At 41.1% G+C, this 17,947-nt stretch overlaps 2 protein-coding genes across 2 annotated transcripts in view; both read left to right on the top strand.

The window, feature by feature from the left end:
• Window positions 1-239: 239 nt before the first annotated feature.
• Window positions 240-14,200, top strand: kif14 (kinesin family member 14). The gene is made up of 29 exons (XM_028404640.1): window positions 240-1,237; window positions 1,385-1,639; window positions 1,732-1,819; window positions 1,990-2,088; window positions 2,249-2,301; window positions 2,409-2,439; window positions 2,634-2,741; window positions 2,913-3,029; window positions 3,170-3,288; window positions 3,400-3,572; window positions 4,594-4,741; window positions 4,829-4,892; window positions 5,055-5,239; window positions 5,324-5,426; window positions 5,508-5,665; window positions 5,784-5,931; window positions 6,128-6,274; window positions 6,785-6,917; window positions 7,021-7,114; window positions 7,250-7,391; window positions 7,900-8,006; window positions 8,909-9,009; window positions 9,356-9,589; window positions 9,766-9,953; window positions 10,479-10,631; window positions 11,174-11,296; window positions 11,393-11,467; window positions 12,540-12,705; window positions 13,221-14,200. The coding sequence occupies exons 1-29, from the start codon at window positions 240-242 to the stop codon at window positions 13,574-13,576; spliced, it is 4,866 nt and encodes a 1,621-aa protein (XP_028260441.1). The 3' UTR covers window positions 13,577-14,200.
• Window positions 14,201-14,637: 437 nt separating this feature from the next.
• Window positions 14,638-17,947, top strand: part of LOC114434292 (adhesion G-protein coupled receptor D2) — a 68,512-nt gene continuing 65,202 nt past the window's right edge. The window contains exons 1-4 of the mRNA XM_028403382.1: window positions 14,638-14,959; window positions 15,367-15,391; window positions 16,276-16,491; window positions 16,797-17,438. Coding sequence (XP_028259183.1) covers window positions 14,912-14,959; window positions 15,367-15,391; window positions 16,276-16,491; window positions 16,797-17,438 — 931 coding nt within the window. The 5' untranslated portion in view covers window positions 14,638-14,911. The remainder of the gene's footprint in view (window positions 14,960-15,366; window positions 15,392-16,275; window positions 16,492-16,796; window positions 17,439-17,947) is intronic.

The raw sequence follows: 17,947 nt of genomic DNA on the forward strand, positions 1-17,947 counted from the left end.
ATTGAAGCGGGCGAAGGCGGAAGCAGAGGGGAAGACATAAACAAAAACAGCACTGTTCGCTTTTGCTAAATACATTTTATTCAGATGGATTTATATTCAGCTTCAGGGAGAATATCGAGTCGAACCTGCGTCTGTCTTTTGCTCTTTTTAGTTTTCTTTTAGTAGAACCACCGGAGCGCGGTTAGTCCGTTAGCTAGATTACCTCGTTTTACAGTTTTAGTTTTTAGCAGTAGATAACCATGTCGATGTTTAGTGTACAAGCAAGGAAGCATACCGCTTATTATGACTATCTACTTTCATCGTCTAAGACACCTGGCAAAGAGCGTCAAGCGACGGACACAATACTTGGTAAAAGTGACATATCAGCCGGAGAATCTGTGTGCGCAGACCGCAGGTCATCTGGTAGAAGCCGCCAGGTAAACAGAACTTATGTCGCATCTGCGTTGTCAAAAAGCGGCAGCGCGCAGCAGACTCCACACAGAGCTCGGCTCACCCTGCAGAGGAGGTCAAGGAGGAAGACGGAGATTGAAACAGCAGAGAAAACGATGACCGAAAGCAGCCAGACCACCACGCCAGCCCCAGAGAGAAGACTGACTCTGCAGCGCAGGACTAGGACTCCTTCCATGGATAAAAACGCACAAACGCCGAAAGTTCTCAGTGAACAAAACGGCAGGACACCTGTTTTGTTCAGGTCCATGAGTTTAAGAGAATCGGTCCCTAAAAGTAGAGGCATTGCCTCTTTTGCGCAAACGCAGGGGCGGCTTGTCCACAACAAGACGCCCTCCTCCTCTGCGTCTTCATCCATAGGTAAGCAACTAGACGAGCAGGCCCAAACTTTCAAAACCCCGACCAAAAAGACCCCCTTTGAGAAAATTGCCGCAAGGAGAGACGTATTCGAGAGACTAGCAGGGAAAGAACCTCCTAAACCGGTGTCAGGCAAATCTGCAAGTCTCGAAGTACCCAAAAGCAGAGCACAGCAAACGGAGGACACTAAACCTGTCCCTGCTCCTCGAGTCAGTAAGGCAGGCGTGCACAAGCCCAACACCATTCTGCGGGTGAGACAGGCTTCCACCTCAAACCAAAAAGGCAACGTGACCCAAGCCAGGGCCTCCACCTCTGATCCCTCACCCACAGAGCTCCTATCCCGTCCAAGTGAGGCCCTGAAGCAGCAGGATTCATTTAAGATGGAAAACAGCGCAGTGACTGTGGCTGTCCGTGTGCGGCCTTTCAATGCCAGGTTTGTAGTCTGATGGTTGTCTTAAGAGACACGTGCATGTCAGCTTGTAAGGTCTTGCCGTAGTGACAGGCTCACATGTAAATCTAAGAATGGTAGTGGATGAATGTATTTCTGAAATTGGCAGTTTTGCATGGTGCTATATCACAGGGAGAAGGCGGAGAAGGCATCACAGGTCATCTTTATGAAAGGCCAGGAGACTGTTGTCCAGCATCCAGAGTCCAAGCAGACCTACTCTTTCACATATGACTTCTCCTTCTGCTCAGTGGATGACAGTGAGCCCACATTTGCTGGCCAGCAGATGGTGTATGAAACACTGGCCAAACCTCTGCTGCTGAGAGCCTTTGAAGGATTTAACACCTGCCTGTTTGCTTATGGCCAGACAGGATCTGGCAAATCATACACGTGAGTGTTCTTCCCTCAGATATTTACTGTTGAACAGCTTTTTTGTGTTTTCTTTTGCAGTCTTTGATTTTGTTTAAATATCTGCTTTCCAGGATGATGGGATTTGAAGAGGAGGCAGGTGTCATTCCACGTTTCTGCCAAGAGATTTTTTCTAGATTAACCTTAATGGAAAATGAGGAGGTAAAAGCTCCTTCATAAAACTTGTGATTTTTAAGCTACTGTTTCTTGAGTCTACACACTTTCCTTCCAGAAAATACTCCAACCAGAAAAAAACATTAAAGTATGCATCAGTTTATGTCTGGTTACACTTCTTATCAAATCATTTATGTGGTTTCTCGGTGTGGTTTCAGGTTAAATGTCATGTAGAGATGAGCTATTTTGAAGTGTACAATGAGAAGATCCATGACCTGCTGGTGACGAGAGATGAGCCAAACCAGAGGAGGATGCCTGTGAGTAGTGCCCATTATTTACATCAGACAATGGGGAAACTTCAAGCTCAAGTGGATAGGTTGATGCAATATTAATCAAAACTGCATGGGACATTTACCTGTTGTTGTAGTGCTGGATAACTTGGGAACATTCTAATTAAAGTATATAATATTATTCCAGCTGAGGGTGAGGGAACATCCTGTCCATGGTCCCTATGTTGCTGATCTCTCTGCGTAAGAAAACCTTTTTTTTTCTTTTCTTCATATTGATATTTGTCCTCTGCAAAGAATATTCCTGAATGGCACACTTTTCAGAGGTGCTCACTTTTTCTTCTTCACAGGAATGTTGTCAGCTCTTACAATGACATTCAGGTAGGTTGAACTTGCTCTCAATGCTTCTTTTTTCCAAACCTCAGCTGTACAAATCCCATAAAGAAATGCACTTCTGACTAAATATGAATCTCTTAAAAGACACACAATAAGGACAGTGTAGACAATCAAAGCTCTGTAAGTGTAAATTCATACTGAAAGAAAAGGTGATATTTGTATAAACGTTCTTTTATTAGGGTTGGCTGGAGTTGGGCAACAAACAAAGAGCTACAGCAGCCACAGGAATGAATGACAAGAGCTCCAGATCTCACTCTGTCTTCACCCTGGTCATGACACAGACAAAGGTATGACCCCCTGATGTGATTATATTTTTTTTATCATACAACATGTAATTCCAGCTATAAAAGCACCTCTCAATGTGATATCACATTTGTATGTATGATGCATTGGCTACCTGGAGCTGGCAGGTGTTGTAGCTGAGTGTTTGTCTATTTTGGCTGTGTGTTGATATACAGACTGAGTCCGTGGAGGGAGAGGAACACGACCACAGTATCACCAGCAGGATCAACCTGGTGGATCTGGCAGGCAGCGAACGCTGTAACAAGGTCCAGTCAAGTGGGGAGAGACTGAGGGTATGTAGACACGCAAACACATAATGCGATTCTATGTTACTGCTACTCAAATGTGAGAATGTGCTTTTTTTCTTTAACACAATCTAATTGTATTTTATTAATTGTTTTGATACATGTAAATCCATTTTTACTTATTATAGGAGGGTGCCAGCATCAACAAATCTCTGTTGACACTTGGAAAGGTCATCTCTGCCTTGTCAGAACAGGCACAGTCTACCAAAAAGGTCTTCATTCCATACAGAGAGTCTGTCCTTACATGGTGAGGAAATTATGTGCTTGTACATAAAATTTAGATTTTTGTAATCTCTCTTATACATCTCTATGTTTTTTAGAATGGACGAGCAAAAGTCATTGTTTGTCTCCTCTACAGGCTGTTGAAAGAGAGCCTGGGTGGCAACTCCAAGACGGCCATGATTGCTACGCTAAGCCCAGCAGGCAGCAATGTTGAGGAAAGCCTAAGCACTCTGCGCTATGCCCAGCAGGCCCGCACAATCATTAATGTGGCCAAGGTCAATGAGGACACCAGTGCCAAGCTGATCAGAGGTCAGACATTGCTCATGTAACTGGTGCATTATGTTAGATGGGATTTTTATAACTACATTCAACGTTAAATTCATCATTTTTTACAGCATGTTTTATCCAAGCCTGAATAGAAGTAATATGTAGTTGAGATTTATGTTATTAAGTTTGCCAAGATAAGTCCTTGGCCCCCATAGACTGTGACATCTAATAAAGGTGGAAAGAAGGGAGGGCTAACAACCTTGACAAAACCAATTTTTATCTGAAAGAATTTTTTTGATGAAAGATATTCAGGTTCTTTGTGAACATCTGCCATCATAAAAAAACAGCAGCACACCTGTATGTCCCTATTTATAGGGCAAACTAAAAAGTGCTTTCACTGAGTGTGATTGCTGTTCTGAGATCACAGGTGCATTTGTCAGGAAAAGAACTTTAGTGCAAGATTACATTTAAAGCAACACAGCATGTTTCCGGTCATCATTTACATGGATACACCAAAATTACTTTCTTTTTTTATCCTTTTGCTCCCCCTGTTTTAGTTTCACTCTCCTCTCTTTATATATAAATGGTGGCTTTTTGCTCTTGATCTCTTCCTCTCTTCTTCTGTCCCACATACATAGCCTCCTGTCTTCCCATTTATCCATCACCAGCTCCTGCACTATCCAGATGAAATTAAAGCCTGGCCCTAACCTTGCCTCCAGGCCATATTTATGCACTGTCAGTTGCACATGGCGGCTAACTGTCATGCAAGTATTATTTTTCATGAGCGAATCGTGCTGCTGTTTGACGTTTCTAGCACTAAGGGGAGCTCTTGCTGTGGATTTCTCTCAAGTTGCATTATCAGTGTAAGATGTTCAAAATGAATGTGAATCACAGACATTACAAACCAGGTTAGTTTTGCTCAGTAAAATGTCCTCAGCAATTGATATTATTCAGCACCTTAATATTTCTGTGAAGTCTTTTAATGTCCCCTTTGGACTGTGAAGTACCTCTTTTTCCTGAGCCGCTTGAGTTTTCTTTCTATAAAGCAATTTTTGTGTTTTAGAACTGAAGGCAGAGGTGGAGAATCTGCGAGCAGCCCAAATGAGCTCCCAGGGCATTGAACCAGAGAGAGTAAGGCTGTTCCAGCAGGAGATCACCACCCTGAAGAACAAACTCTGTCAGCAAGAGAGAGAAATGGTTGAGGCCAACCGGTTAGCATTACTGCAATGTCTCTATCTTACATTTGCCATTGAATAAGGATGTTTTAGCTTTTTTAATACTTCATACACTTTCTGCAGAGAATGGAGAGAAAAACTGGAGCAAGCAGAAATTCGTAAACGTGAAGAGACCAAAGAGTTGCAAGTAATACCATTATTTGTTTCGTTTTATGTATGAGGTTCGTCTTATGTGCCAATTGTTAGTACAATTGTCTTTTGCTAAATCTAAAAGTAAGAAGCCATGAAACATGCTATACGTGAGATACCAGTGTTTCCAAACCATGTGTTTCTTCCGCTTTGTAATCAGAAAGCAGGTGTGACATTCAAAGTGGACAACCGTCTGCCTAACCTGGTAAATCTGAACGAGGATCCTCAGCTGTCCGAGATGCTCCTCTATATGATCAAAGAGGGTAGAACGACAGTAGGCAAACTCAAATCTGACTTCAGCCATGACATACAGCTGACTGGGGCTCTCATTGCTGACCAGCACTGGTGAGAAAGAATTTCTAGAGAGCAATACTAGTAAAAAAAAAAGTCTGGAAAGTCATATAAATGTTTTCATTTTATTTTTTTAAGTGTTATATCCAACATCCACGGTACTGTCAGCATCATTCCTATGGAAAATGCCAAGACCTTTGTTAATGGGAACCTCATCTCTGAATCCACTGTCTTGCACCATGTAAGTGGAGCGTTGCGAATATAGTAAATGGCTTTTTCATATAACAAATCCGTCATCTTCTTCATCTTCTCTGGCTTTCAGGGTGACAGGGTGATTCTTGGTGGGGACCATTATTTTCGCTTCAACCATCCAGCAGAGGTGCACTCTGGGAAGCGTGTATCATGCTGGACAGGCGCAGGCGACGGTCAAAAAGACTTTGAATTCGCCAAAAATGAGCTACTTGCAGCTCAAAGAGCGCAGTGAGTGAAAACAGACCAGATTACAAAAAATCTTTAAAAAGGAACACATTTTGGGGGGTTTCTATTTATGACCTATTAAAATCAGATTTTCCTTTAATTAATTTCTGTGTGTTCCCAGGCTTGAGGCAGAAATAGAAGAAGCACACTTAAAGGCAAAAGAAGAGATGATGCAGGGAATCCAGATGGCAAAGGAGGTGGCTCAAAAAGAGCTGTCAGACCAGAAGGCTCTTTATGAAAAGAAGATCCGAGCCTTGGAGAGAGAGCTGGTATACAAGATGTTCAATAATAGTTCATTACTATTTATTTCTATTTAAAGAGAGTTACAAGTAATTAAAAGTCAGCAAAGTCTTCCCTTTATTATCATATAAATGGCTTTCCATTCAGTAAATCATAAACCTCATTCTTTGTCCAACAGCGTAGACTTGTGCATTTCCAATTGACTCCAACATGCCATCATTTCAGAATGAGGAGAATCACCGGAAGCGCCAACAGGAGCTGGACCAGCAAAGAGTGGTCAGTCAGATGGCCGAGCTCAAGATGGCCAAACTGGAGCTGGAGCAGGAGGTGGACACCCAGAAGAAACGGCTCCGTCTGCACATGGAGGCCCAGGTTTAGAATTTTTTTCTTTGTTTAAAAACAAGTGACTATTTTGAGTTTTGTTTTTTGTGCTGCATGGAATGTTTCTTAGCACTGTTCTGTGCAGTGTAGACTCTCTGTCCTCTAAAGGTTCAGTATGGATAAAAGTGTTAATAACTGTGGGAATTTGATGACCCTACCCTACTCTAAATTTTTCCAGGAAGAGAAGAATTTAGAGCTGTGTTACCCACTAAACTGGCTAAACACTCAAAGATCCACAGTGGGTGGTGGATTTCCATTATTTATAAAAAGACAAATGTAACATTTTAAACAGATAATATTTCTTATTATATTTATGAAATTGGTGACTCGTTTTTATGTTTTCTGATGATATAAAATACATTTCTTAGAAAATTGATGAATCAAACATGGTGACACCAATTTTTTTATGTGAGTCTTTTGGGATTTCTTTTGAGTCATGGTGAGACCTAATGTTTAGGCCTGGTGGTTTTTAATTGTTTACATTACCATGATTCACTCCAGGCTATAGAAGACCATCGTGTGAGCCAAGTGAAGATTGTTGAGGCCCTGGAGGCAGAGAAGAGAAAGCTTGGCAAAGAGCTGGAGGAGATGCAGAATAAAAGAGCTCTCAAGGCAAACCACACTCCCCGACACAGTGAGTTAGCACTTAGCAAAAACCATCTAAACTCTAAACTCTTAACTGAGGCTAAGACTCCAGGTGGCTGTAGGGAAGTTTATGTTTTATTTCTGTATTGCAGTCTCTCCACAGTGGGATGCCATGAAGTTGTCCTTGATGATCGAGGAAGCCAATAAAATCAGTGCTAAACTGAAGAAACACACAGTATTCAGCAGGTATGATAAGACAGGATTGGCCACTCATTGTGCAGTTACTTGCAGACTATTGTTGTTGTTTTTCTGTCATTTTAGGTTTCAAAACTAAAATAGCAACCACATTGCAAGTAAATCACTGATTGATCTTTCTTTTAGACACGAGAGCTCTGATCATGAGAACCTGGAGCAAGGTGGTCAGCTACAGGTTCGGGTTACAAACACAAAGCTGGGAATCACTACTTTTTGGAGCCTTGATAAGTTCCAGAACAACATGGCTGCCATGAGGGAGCTCGAACAGGTTTGTATTAAGTAATTTATGCCTTTTAATTAAATAGTTATTGAAGTGGTTATCTTGTTATAAATATCTGACAGGTGAGTAAATATATATTGATGTTTTACAAATAGATGTTCCATTGCACATACATAAAAGCTAATAAAACCACAAAACTTAATGTACTTTGGTCCTTAAAGTTCTCATAATGATGAACATTATGCAAAGGGTAGGCAAATTTGAAGCTTGTGCATGCATGCTTATTTAACTTGGCTGGTGATCTAATAAGATTATGGATCATAGGTGTCGAGTGAAGCATATGCAGTCGGTTGTCCTGTCTCTACCTTATTTTGCATATTCAGAGGCTGCTCCCACCTCAGTCTACTTCCAATTTCCCAGGCATTTGACCTTATTTACAGCCCAGAATAGGTTGTTTTATAGTCTAGGCGAGGGCTGCTGCCTCACTTTGCTGTGCTTTTCTCATTAAGTTGAGTAAATGAGAGCAGGCATGTCAGCAGTAGTTTACTCTCTGCAGGGGGATTCCACCTCTAAAGATGATGATGTGTTTTACGACCCTGGTGATGAGTGGGAACAAGATATATCTGCCTCCTCTGCTTCTACCTCCACCTTCTCACGCCGAAGGTAATTATCCACAGCTTCATATCCATCAATCCATCTTTCCAGCACCTTATATTTATATTAGATTTCAGGGAATTAATTGGTATTCTTGTTGAATTGTTGATATATGCTTGTCGGAGAGTTTAAAAAACATAACCTTTCCCTGAGGTGAAGTGCAGGATGGTCTGTCACATTACTTTTGTTTAACCCTGCTTTGATGGACAGTGTTTTTTTTATTTGAATATATATGCCTTACATCCACAGAGCTCATGCTCAAGTCTCGTATTTTGAACAATGTGCAAGGCAAGGCAAAAGGATGTATGTGAATGGAACACTGGAAATTACTTTTGTCCATTTGGTAGATTTGGGTTGTTTTTGTAAGGTCCCTCCTAGTTTCCAGCTGTATGATTTTTTTTTTTAAGCAACCCACAGAATATGTCCCTCATTGTGTTTCCTCTGTTTATTAAATTCATGTCCATGAAGGCCAGGCCAAGACGTTTAGAAAAGGAAAGTGGACAAATGGTGCCAGTGTTTCTCACTAACCCAAACATGCATACACAGCACCTGTTATAGAAGCAGAACCTCCAACATTTTCCTCTAACATTGTTGTTCTTGTCAAACCCTCCTGGTGGTGCCCGAACCACCACTGGACCCAGCCAGATGAAACATGGCACAGGTTCTGAGGTTCCATCATTACTTCTCTTTGACACCAATAAACTTATGCCTAACCCCTATAACCACAGTCATCACTGTTTACTGACCTTTCCACCTTCAGGTTCCTCCTAATGCAAAATACTGAAACATTGAGCTGTAATGGGTATAAAAGCTTTTGAACCTGTCCTAAATGAGAGCATCAACTACATGTCTGATAATAATGTCATAGAAGTATGGTATTCTCACAGGACGTCTCTTTGGTTTTGCTTTAGAAGCAGGAGTCTGCTGAAAAGCAGGAGAATCTCAGGGCGACTCTATGAGATCCGGGTCCATCCCATTCAGAGCCTCCACACTAGCTCCTCACAGTCTTCTGGTAAATCATTGACAAAAAAAGTTACTTAAATCTCTTGATGTTAGGCTGCAGTGTTGTAAACGGATATCAGCTTATTCAGAAATCAAGAAGGAAATCAAGAAGGTATTGAGATATTTTCATCTTTCACTGGTGTTGTACTCTATAGACGGCTAGAGATTGTACTTTCAAGTCAGTCAAGTCAGTCTGCCCACCATCACCTGCATCATATCAATTTAGACCACTCTGTCAGCATCTAGATTACAAACATGCAGCATTATATGTGACACTTTACTATGACTGCATGTTGTAAGAATGTTTTATGGTGTCCTCTTCATACTCACCAACTCACCACTCTGTCTGACCTCAGGGTTGATGATGGGTGTGGCCAAACCTCCCTCCACCCATTCCAGCACCACAGACCCTGCCATGGCCGGCATCTGCAAAGAGTTGATCGGCCAGTCAATGGCCCGGCTGCGTAGTTGTAGCACGACAGAAGAAAGCATGGCTGATAGGTTAATCTCTGATTTGAAGCTTGTATACATGGCGGTCCAAACCATTTCTGACCTGTATGACAGCATGGATGATGACAACCAAGACAGCGGTGAGTCTCAACTACATGGTAAATGTGTGGCCAATGTGAAAAGACTGAAAAAGAACTATGTTCATGTAATTGTTTACACATTCTACCAGAAATAATGTTTTGTGTTTATTTTGAGTGTTTCCTTTTTTGTTCAGAGTTCAGTGTGTAGGTTAATTTTGTGGCCATTTCTCTTGCAGTGTTTGGGTGTAACGTGGTGGCGCAGACTGAGCTGGTCAAGGCCACAACTGCTACAGAGAATGCAGTGTTTGTAACCATGCAGTGGTTGGCCATTGTTAAACCCTCCTCTGGCCTGCTCTACACCATCGCTGATGAACTCAAGAGCCAAGTCAAAAAGATGGCAGGATTCCTCCAGATGCTTATTCAGGTAAAGACAACAAAAAAAACCCATCAAACACCTGAGGGTGACATGATTTTGGGATTTTGGGATTTTTTTTTTCTTGGCATCTGGAGTATATAAATAAATTGAAAACAGTGCAAAATCTAAGCTGACAAATGATTTTCAATTTGGCATAGTTTGGAGATGGCTAATCAAAATGCAGGGCATTGATTGACGGGTCTTAGCTCTGAGCTGTTTGAGCTCCGTCTATGGAAATGGCAAAGCAATGGGAATTCTCAACCTTGAGCCCCAAACAGAACATGAATATATGGAAAATAAATCTAAATTCCTTACCAGTCTCAGCACCTAAACACCCAATTTTCCCCCTCTCGATCCTGATTTTTAATATTTCTAGCATTTTAATTTATTTACTGGCCCTTCAGACTTTGTTGAGTGTGCTGTTGGCTTGCTCACATTGATTCACTATTAAATCAATTTTAATTTAACCTGTTTGTCAGTTTGTTTATGCTGACTTGATGTTGACTGAAATGAAAATTTCTCTCCCCCTTCTAGGGTTGTGAATCTGAGATCACTTCAATGGTGATAGAAGCACGGAGAAAGAGCAGCAAGAGCCTGGATGCAGCACTGCTTGCAATCGGCCACCTGGCGGCAGTGACAGGCATGCCGTTAAACGTCATGGGGCTGGACGCCCAGGCCACAGGCAAGGTAACTTCTCCAATAATACCGCGGCAGCTACTATATCTATTAAGGCTCTGGGGTCTGCTGTAATCAAGCCCCCATTTTTACTAGACCAGAGAATGCAATATTAGCTGTGTGGATCTCAGAGCAAGGAAGATATTAAGAAGTGTAGGGGAATGATCTGACTACAGATATGTGTTTGAGTTGTTTGTGTGCAAGTGCAGTGGTATCTCAACAGTGTTTAGGCAGGTGGTATGCATCAAAGCATCATCCAAATGAATGCCAGGAGTCAAGATTTCATAGCAACCCAGAGCATCACACCACCTCTGACAGCTGACCATCTTTCCATAGTGTATTCTGCTGTGTCTATGCAGGCGCATGCACAGCAATATGCACTGTGTTATAGCACCTTAAGAGCTGATACTCACACAGACAGGTGCCAATGTACTGAGATAATACCTACAGTTCTCACAACATGCTCTTTTGTCATTGATAGCTTATTAGAGCTTTTTTGTTGCTCTGGTAACTTACTTAAAAATGTTGTCTTACATATGATTGAATCTTTTCAGCAATCTGTAGTCACTTGTCTGCTGAAGGGAACCAATAAGGGTGTCCGGTCTCTCTTAGAGGAGAGCCTCACCATCACCAGGGAGATGCTGAGAGAAGCACAACTGGCTTATCCCAGAAACCCGGTAAGAGATCTTGTATTAAAACGGATTCCTCTGTGATTAATACGTTGCAGATAATTTTGAGGTATTATCATTGAGACCTGTCTTGTCTGCTTATAGGCCCTGCAAAGCCTAAAATCCAAGATGCTCGATGTAGCCCGTGCTCTGCAGAGCTACATGCATTGCCATATTTCGGTGAGTGTCACCCATGCAACCAACTTCAAATTAAGAGCTATGGTAATATATAAATGAGTCATCAGTAGTTATCACTGTACAAATAATTTGGTTTAGGTTTAGTAAACTAATCTTTATGTTCTATGCACTATACATACCTGCCCCTAGAAATGTCCTTCATGTATCTGGTTGCCCATTTTAAGCTGTTTATCATAGGCAGGCACAATAAGCCTGTAATATGAGGAGAGAAAAAATATTTTGCAAATATATTCTTTGACAACATGGCGTAAATAATTTAATACTAAATAATGAAAATATCAGGGCTCAAAGACAGAATGGATGCTCGACCTAGCCTGTCCAGGATATGTTAAGGGTAAAAATAATCTGCCATCTAGACACAGGCTTAAATGTTACGGATTAATGCCCACTCTCACAACAGCCCTGTTAAAGGTGCCACTCAGCTTTTATTGCTCCTGTAAAGCTCAGTGCTCTGTAAGCTTATCTCTCTGCAGTCATCCCTTGACAATCGTTCACGTAATGAATGTGTTGAATAAAGTGGCATAAGTCACAGCTAACAGGCTTGTTTGCTGTTATCTTAGCCACACAAGCTAGCAGTTTTTTTTTGTTAAAACAACTAATATACACATATAGGCACAGGGACAATTCGCCGCCCACAGTGTTATTGTAGTCAAATAAACCTGAGTTATGGCCTCTAATGGCTACTTTCAGGTTGTCTTTTGAACAGGGCATGTAAAATGGTTATATACTGGTGTTTAAACCATGGGTGTAAATCCAAAAAATGACAAATATTAAATGGTTAAGTCACTGGCAAAAATTGTTTTTGTTAATTGAAAAAAAAAGGCACAAACAACTAAAACTTAAACACAGGAGGATGGATTTTTATAAAGCTAGTTGGGGAAAAAAGTAGCTGGTCAATTTTGGAACAGTACGTTATGTACAGAGCTGCCCAGGAGTTGATTCATTTAATAAAATGTAATAGTTGGTATGTGTCATTAAATATGTAATCGTACATGTCCTACTGTTTATTTACTCTGTTTTTCTTTTCATTTTTTTGGGTGTGTTCATGTTCCAGGAGAGAGATTCTGACCCAGATGAGACGAAGGAAGGGGGGGAGGAGGAGGAGGAGGAGGAGGGCTCAGCTCCTCGTTTGCAGACACTGAGGACTACATCAGCCAGACTGATCCAGTTGAACCAGGCCATTAGACAGCTGCATTCCTCTCTGTCTTCAGCTTTGCGAGGTGAAGCGTTTGACTTGCTCATAGCCTTGAAATAGCATACACAACAGACTAACCGTATATAAAAAGCCAACAGTGATATATTCAGTTTGTTGCTCTTTATGTTTTAAAATTACTTTTTCAACACAACAACAAATTTCTTCATAGTTTTTGTGTTTAGGCTACTTTTTATTATCATTGTCACTAATTTTGAGTATAGTTAGTGAGTGATTGGCATTAAAAAGGTGAATGATACTGGCTTCAGTGGAAAATGTGCCAGGTAGGGCTGCAACGATTGTTCGAGTAATATTCGAGGGCAAAATGCATCGACAACTAATTTAGTATTCCATGACTCATTCATGATGTCATCGAGAATGATTCTCTGGCTCATGGCGCAGCGGGATGATCAGCGTTGAAATAGCTATTAGCTGCAGCCGCATTTATGGGGAAAACTATGACATTCATGTGCTAGGGTGGTGTTTTTTTGTTTGTTTGTTTGTTGCTGTCGCTAACATGCTTAGCATGCATCCACCTTTCAGGAAAAGACAGAAGTTTTGACCTCAGCAGCTGCAGAGAGCTGATCTCCTCTTCTGCCAAGGCTGTCGACGAGCTGATCACTGGCCTGTCTAACGATGAGGTAGCGACCCAGTGCCTACAGCTTCCCTGTCTTCAGACGGTAATGTCCGCACGGGACGAGCTCCACTCTGCCCTGCGGTCCTTGTCCTCCTCCTGGAATCAACAGGGGGCAGGAGAGAGCAGAAGTTCAGCCGCTTATGACAAAAGTACAGAAGATGAAACCAAAGAGAGAGGAACCACTCACAGTGCTGTTAGAAATCGAGTTGTGAGTAAGATTGTGTACTCCCTGCCATCCAATGGCAACCCACACTGGGTGTAAATGTGTGTTGTTTCTTATGTGCATAGATATAGGGCTATGGGGCAACTGATTGAACTGAATTGCCCCCTTGGGGACTAACTGTTATAGATCAGGTCTGTAATAAATAACAATTGTTGTAATTGTAAAAGTTGTTTTTGACTTTGATAGTGAGGTCTTTTTTTCAACCATATGCAGTGATATTTACACAATTTGTAACTGCAGAGCAATTTCTATAACTGCTGTTTTTGTTTGTGTCTGGGCAGCTGGTGTTTATATTCAGGTTTAGTAAGAATTTGTTTCTTAGTTATTTTTGACGCATGGAGTGGAGCAAAAACCTGAGTCACCATAATGTGTTGAGTTTAACAGAGTCATTACTGGTGGATAAACATAATTAAGCAGTAAATGGCTGCAAGAAAAATGTTATTCTTGTGCTGTGCAAGGCCTTTACTGTACTGTTAAATCACTCTTCTGCAGCAATTATTTTATTAATTTAAACATTCAAATTTTCCATACCAAGTAGCTCAGATACACGGTTTTGTAAAAATGAATGACTTTAAGCAGTATTTGTTGTATGTTTCCTTACATGTACAAAAGTGTGCTTTGTTTTTTAAAAAAAACTTTGCTCTTGCTTATGCTGTCATTTGCACTCAGGAGAGACTTTTAGTCTCTTCTTAATACATGTACTCCAAGTTGTTTTATACTTTATAGTGCTTTGTATTTAATTGTATCAAATTAAAACAGGAATTTTTTTATGTCTAACATTGTAAAAAATGCTTGCTATTGTAATTTTTTTGTGCAACTATTGACAATATATTTGAGTTAGGCCTATTTAATGTGGGAACTTCTGGTCCTCCATTTTAAACACTTTATGGTTTTGTCTAACACATGTTGGAATTGAATTTCATGCTTCCACACATTTACCACTTCTTCTGTAGAGAGTGTGGAAACCCAGTTTTTTTTTCTAGACCCCTTGATTCCACTCAGAGGCTTCAAGAAGTCCCTGAACCTTACTTTTGGCAACACTCTTTGCTCTGGCGGCTGCAGGTTAACACCCTCTCCTCTGTGCAGCCTCCCCTCTGCATCCTCCCTTCACGCTATGAAGAGTAACAGCTACTACCAGGGTTACTGTAGTACTTTAAGGACAGATCAAGCTCAGCTTAGAGGAAAACAAAACTTTCTTTTTTTAGCGAGTGGTGGAATTGAAAAACTTCGCTGGAAGAACTAGTTGAATGCTGCGTTCAGGGACACGATGCTCGTGGAATGAGAGGACGCGCAAAAAGAACGAGTAATTTTCACAGCTTGAGCCAGAGAAGAAACCTTTATACGATGTGATTCCATTTTATCCTCAGCTAATAGATGTGTTTCAGGATGCACTGTTTATTGTTTTCTAGTGTAGGAGTGCTTGTAAGTATCAATCTTTAATGACATTTTTATTTACCTTATAGGACCTTCTCATGTAAATTTATAATGCTACACTGAAGTATGGACATTTATTTTTGTATTTATTTACTCCAGGTTTAAAGATGTTTAAAGTCTCCTATGAAGTTCTAGATTATAAACATATGTTAAATGAATGAGTAGCTCTTAAAGTTTAATTTAAATTTATGATATCAATGGTTATTAATTAAAATACCGCTCCTAAAGTATTATGAGATGTTTAATGACCGTGATTAATGGTACGTAAATGCATCTCGGTTAATCGCAACTGAACTTGGAGGTGGATGTTCTTACACTGCCATGAGTAGTTGCAACCATGTGCTCTAGTATTTTGTTATCTTTACCAGTGCGCTAAACGTACACTTGTATTTCAGGTGTGGTTTCACAGCTATATATCAGGTGAGTCACCTTTTATCTTCACCTGTCAGTTAGCTACTATTACTGCGTTTCAAGCTAACCTAGGTAGTGCTAATGCTAAAGTTTTATTTAGAAGGACTTATTGGACAAATTCTGCTGAACTTGGTTTAACACATTTACAATAACAAATTCAGATTTTTAGCGCGTACCAATAAAAATGTAGTAGTTTAGTTTGTATATAATTTTTGTTTTAATTGCCTTGCATTATTTTGCATAAGAATGGGTAGCTGTCTGTCAATGATAAGGTTTGAGTGGCAAAGGTGATGAACACTGTATCCAGATGTTTAGAAGGGTATGTACTGGATAGAAATCACTGGCCAAAATTACCTTAACACATTGTGCATGTTTGCTGCATTTCGCCCGGTGGTTTGTTTGCTAGTGGGCACAGCTGACAAATTAGCTTAGCGCTAATAGGCCGCTCTGCAGTCAACTAGCGAAATGGCTAAGGAAGTAGCTTGCTCGTTACATTTGGCCAGTTATTAGTCAGCAAAAGTGCATTTAAGGAATGAGGTTAAGTAAGCTTTTGACCAGTGAAGCCTGACAGTAAGGCAACCAGAAGGGTTTTAATGCTGCCATCATCAATTGGCTGGTTGTAAGTACTCAAAGACGATCTCTGCTCTGTTTTAAAATATGTGGCTAAAACCTGAGCTGGCAGGTGCACTCAGAAGAAGTGAACTTGCTTCTCACTAAGAACATCAATCATTTTAATTCAAGCAGTTACAGTGCTCTACAACGGCCATTAGTCCTGATGCCTGTGCATCTATGCACACAGCCCCCAGATTAAGGCACAGTAATTTCAGCCTGTATTTTATTAAGTTTGTTTGTAGGCATCCATTCAACCCCTTTCTTCTCTTTTTTCCCTATAGCCTTTACACTGGAAACCAGAAGCCAGACATATGATGTGTCCTATTATGAGTATGTGCCTGATCGTCTGCAGTGGAACAATGCAGGGGCCCTATGTAACCAACGCTCTGGGACTTTAGCTACTGTCTCCAGCCTAGCAGAAATCCAAGAGTTAACAAACTTTTTAAAATCTTTGAACATCTCCCAGTCTGTGTGGATCGCTGGGAAATATCTAAGAAGTAGGTTCCATTTTTCATTTATTTTGCTTTACATTAACATATAACGCCCTTCCTTTTTCGCATAGTAGTCCCATTGTTTTTCTTGCCTTAGCCGCTTACTCATTTACTCACTCACCAGAAGAGAGTACTTGATGTTCCTCATTTCATTCTTTGCCAGACAGTGAATAAATGTTTCCTACTTGTGTACAATAGGAATTGGACTTCAAATGGAATTTTTATGTTTAGTTCCAATGTTTTCCAAAATTGTTGCCAGGATTTTTTCATTCATGGGTTATTTCTTCTCTCCATGTGTGGCGAAATAAAAGGTTCCTCATCAACCTTGATTCTGGATTTCTCTGGACGTTCAGACAGGAAGCATGCCCGCCTTCTGCACAAGTTCCCATCTATGGATTCAGTGACTGTTTGCACCCTTCTCCACTTCAATCCAAACTGCTCTGGAAATTCCACAATCTTCTCTTATTCCATCCAGTCATATATTAATGAGTTCCAGCTCCGTGCGAACCTGATCCAGGGCAAGCGTGTACAGCTGGCTCTACTGGTCCATGGCATTCATGGGCCTTACGAAGAAGCCTTTGACCATGATGACTCCTGGCACTCTGTGTGTGTCACTTGGAGCCACAAGGGTGGACAGTGGGTGCTGTTCTCTCATGGTCATGCAGTCTCTGGGGGTGATGGCCTGAATGGTACTGACAGCCTTGGCCCCGATGGCCTTTTTATTATTGGGCAAGAGCAGGATACCTTCGGAGGCTTGTTTAAGTCTGACCAATCATTCTCCGGGAGCATCACAGAGCTGCACATTTGGGATCGGGTGCTGAACAACAGCGAAATCCTCACCATGGAAAAGCAGTGCTCACCCGTTTCCTCTGGGCTGGTGTTCAAATGGGGTGGACCAAACATGGAAATAGAGTCATCCCTTACGAGTCTGTGGAGGGACAACCCATGTGAAGGTAAATTTGTTGGACACAGAGGGCAGGGACAGTAGATTGTCACAGTACATATGAGAGCTAATCATTAAGTTCATAGGAATATAAAGAATATTTAATTTAAAAGACAGTAAAGTGTTCAATCTGTCTCAATATCCAGTGTTATAGTAAAGCATTACTTTTTCTTGGTGTTTACAGTTTAGCTACTTTGGCAGTAAGGCTGGGTGGGGTTGCTATGCAGAAAAACAATCACACAGAGACCATTTGAAAGTCATTTTTGACTGCACACTTTTCAGTCACTTGCCAAGATGTGAGCTGGCCTGATGTAGTAAACTCCACCCATCTGGCACTTAGACAGTGTGAAACAAATGCAATACATTGCAGATATGACTGGTCCCAACTTTGCTCTCTCTCTCTCTCTGTCCCTACATACTCCACACCCACAATGACCCAATCACAATGTAATACACAGCTTTGACAATCAGTTTCACTGAAAATGCTTTGTGATGAAACGGTTAAGTCTTGAGGTTTGA

Source organism: Parambassis ranga, chromosome 4, assembly GCF_900634625.1.
Source record: "Parambassis ranga chromosome 4, fParRan2.1, whole genome shotgun sequence".
Taxonomy (NCBI): Eukaryota; Metazoa; Chordata; class Actinopteri; family Ambassidae; genus Parambassis; species Parambassis ranga.